This window comes from Cygnus atratus, chromosome 2 (genome assembly GCF_013377495.2).
Source record: "Cygnus atratus isolate AKBS03 ecotype Queensland, Australia chromosome 2, CAtr_DNAZoo_HiC_assembly, whole genome shotgun sequence".
Lineage (NCBI taxonomy): Eukaryota > Metazoa > Chordata > Aves > Anseriformes > Anatidae > Cygnus > Cygnus atratus.
Window position 1 is genome coordinate 48798618 of NC_066363.1, and position 3412 is coordinate 48802029.

At 43.9% G+C, this 3412-nt stretch overlaps 1 protein-coding gene across 1 annotated transcript in view; it reads right to left on the reverse strand.

Moving 5' to 3' along the window:
* Positions 1 to 203: 203 nt before the first annotated feature.
* SALL3 (spalt like transcription factor 3) overlaps positions 204 to 3412 on the reverse strand; it is a 19763-nt gene continuing 16554 nt past the window's right edge. The window contains exons 2-4 of the mRNA XM_050708977.1: positions 2157 to 3412; positions 1600 to 1940; positions 204 to 635 (exon numbers count right to left, since the gene is read on the reverse strand). The exon at positions 2157 to 3412 is cut by the window's right edge and continues 1681 nt beyond it. Coding sequence (XP_050564934.1) covers positions 204 to 635; positions 1600 to 1940; positions 2157 to 3412 — 2029 coding nt within the window. The remainder of the gene's footprint in view (positions 636 to 1599; positions 1941 to 2156) is intronic.

A 3412-nucleotide genomic window follows, 5' to 3' on the forward strand; every position in this document is an offset into this window, starting at 1 on the left:
CACTGTTGAAAGAAGTACCATGCAGATCTTGCAAGACAACTTTTCAGCAGCCACAAAGTTAGGTATTTCTGCTATGAGTAAAATTTTAAAGGGAACCTATGCGTTTAGGTCAGGAAACTAATGCTTAGCTTCAAAAGCTGTACATGGAAAAGGACAAGTGTTGTGTCAAGTAGCAGTCCAACAGTTATTCATAATGAATGCTTTTAATTAATGCCAATCTCTTTATTATCCTCAATAAATCTGGTGAATGGACGACTGGCTCCAGTTTCAGAACTTGCTTTGTCCAAACCAACAATGGGAGGGCTGCTGCCTGTGCGAGCTTTGTCCATGCCACTGGTAAGGTTACTTAGAGGCGGGATGGCGCCTCCACCTAGACTTACTGGGAGCTGAGGAATGCCTCCGTTCTGTATGACAGAAATCTCATTGTTCTTCATAGCAAGTCCATTAGTGATAGCTGCAGCATATTGGTTCCAAAAGTTGGGGTCAACATTCATGGCCCGAGCTGCCAAATCTTTCTGGAACATCTCAGAGAACTTCAGCGCATCACCACCCAGCAAAGCCATGGGGTTTTCCACGGAGAGGCGGCGGCCACGGCGTGCAGGGGCGTTATTCCACATGTGAGTTCCCATGTGAACCTGCAGAACAAACAGGACAAGAAACACCTCCACATTAGCACCTTCAGTATTGCTTGCTTAAAAAAAAAAAAAAAAAAAAAGTCTTTTAATTCTTTTAATTCATATTGAAAACAAATCAGTTCCAGTTAAGACACAGTTGTAACGCCCAGTCATGATATACAAAGGAAATTCCAACTTTGTAATCATCTTTCAATGTGCATTTGTTTCTTGTCCGTGGAAACAAATGCAGCACCACAAAAATAAACTGTACATATCCTTTTAGGTTAGATAATTTTGTATGCAAGCTGGAAGTTCTTCATGCTGAAGATTACCAAGTACATTATTTGTACTAGGAGATGGGCATTTTTTCTGCCCTTCCCCTTTTTACATCTTGTCTCTTTTCTTAATATTTTGCCTCATCCCAGAGGCACTGATTATTTTAATAAATATAATATAAAAAAAAAAATCAGGACGTGTAAAAATGTATTCCTAAGGCTGTATCCTAATGGTTAACCACATTGTAGGAATAAGAGGCATCAGTCCCATAGTAACCCATCGTAAATTAGTAAGAAACAGCTTTCTAGTCTGCAATGGCTGCAAAGCAGGATAGAAAATGGAAGTCTGTGATAGGCACACAAGGAGCCAAGTGAACTCTGCATTTCTGGTTTATAGGGAGTTTCTTTTGCACTGCTCTTCCACAAGAACTGCCAGAACGTGTATGTCAGCTGACTGCCTGTTTCATTGTGTGTGTCAGGCAAACTACAATGTGCATGTGCATATTCCCAGAACAAGTTTTAAAGCACGTATCACTGCACAGCCACTTTTCAATCCCTATCTTTAACACAGGAGAAACACCACCATTGAAAAAGCCTTGAATTTCCCTTATCTCCTGTCTTTGGGACACACACTTAGCACTAACACCTGCTAAGTTCAAGTACAGTGCCTTATTCCCCCCGAGCCTTTACAGTCGTATTTGGCCTCTTACCTTAAGATTCCCCTTTGTGGTAAAAGCTCTACCACAGATTGTGCAACCAAACGGTTTTTCACCAGTATGGGTGCGCTCGTGTATCTGCAGTGCACTTGCTGAGGAGAAGGTCTTCCCACAAGACTGACAGTTGTGCTGCTTGGGAGTCCGGCGAGGGGGGGGTGCCAGCATAGGGGTGATCCCCGGACTCATCACTGTCTGTGGTGCAGCAGGAACCTGGATTCCAGCTGGAAGCGAGGGAACCTCACCCAAAGAGATCGGCTTGCTGTGACCATTCACTTCCATTTTGATCATGGTAGGCGCTGTACTGGTGACCAGGCTAGGAGTACTTTGGCTGGGACCTAGAGTAAAGTTGGGTTCAAATAACTGAGAAGGCAGCTCTTTTAATTTGTGCGTCAGTAAGTGCTGTTTTAAATTACCCATAGTGGAACACCCACGATTGCAGACTGTACAAACAAATGGACGTTCTTTAGTATGGCTGCGGTAGTGAATTTCCAATGCACTCTTACAAGCAAAAGGCTTGCCACAGATATTACAAACAGTACTTTTAAACTTACCACGTTCTCTGTTCAGGAACAGCAGGCTAAAAGGAGCCTCCTCTTTGATGACCGGTCTTCCTGGGTTGGTGGATGTCAGATCTAATGCGCCTCCATTTTCAGTTGCAGGTGGTGGACTGTCTGGTTTTTCTGTCTTTAATTGTATTTCTTGTGGTTCTTCCTGGTTACTGAGACCTGGAGACTTTGATCTAAAACTTTCACTATTGCTATTTACAGGAGACAGAGCTTGCATGGAGGAAGAAGACTCTGACATTGCAGGGCTACCTGCACTCTGGCTTTCGAGATCGCCAACAGCCGATGAGGAGTCATTGCTTAAATGGTCACTTTCTCCTGATCCATTTTCTATGGATTTTAAACTGGTCAGCTGCTGACAGTTCATGACAGAATCAATCATTTTCATTTGATTCTCCAAAGCAGCAATACTGGAGATCACAGAAGGTGGTGAAGAAGGACATGACCCAGAGTAAGAGATAAGGGGTTTGGATGAGTCACTTGCCGCATCCTTTAACTCTGGGTCCTCTTCCATAGAATTTTCATCAATGTCATCATCGAAGTTGCTCAGTGTGTCAATGTTCTTCTCATCATAGGAAAGCTCTGAGTCCATGGCATCCTGGAAGCCCTCTGGTAATGGCGTGTTTGGAATTTGCCCACCCATGTGCATACGAATATGCTGCTGAAGAACAACTGCATTTGTAAATTTCTTCTGACAAATGGGACATGAGTGCTGTACTCTAAGTGGGGGCTTCGCTCGATGAACTCCAAAATGTGTTTTTAGATTGCCTTTTGTAGTAAAGGCACGTCCACAAATTTTGCATTTAAATGGTCTTTCTCCTGTATGCGTTCTGTAATGCATCTTGAGAGCACTCTGACAACTAAGCACACGGTGACAAATGACACATTGATTTGGATCTGTCATCTTCTTATCAATGTTCTCTACCAGCTGTTGCAGTTTTGAGGTTTCTGATGTTTGCATAGAGTCTAACAGACCACCAAATGGAAATTTTGCCTTAAACTGGTCAGACATTGCTGGAAGCACAGGGTTTGGGAGGCTTGTTGAAACACTGCTGTCTGTAACAGTAGTAGGAACTGAAGATGTGGAAGCTGTGGAAACTTGCCCACCTACAGAGAGTTCCCCGAGTCGTGTGCCCGTGGGAGGCAGACTGACAGGTTCTGCCTTAGTCAGACATGAGCCGCTCTGAATGGGCTGCGGGGATTCAGCAGACACTGGAATGCCCGACTCAGATGTGTTGAGGCTC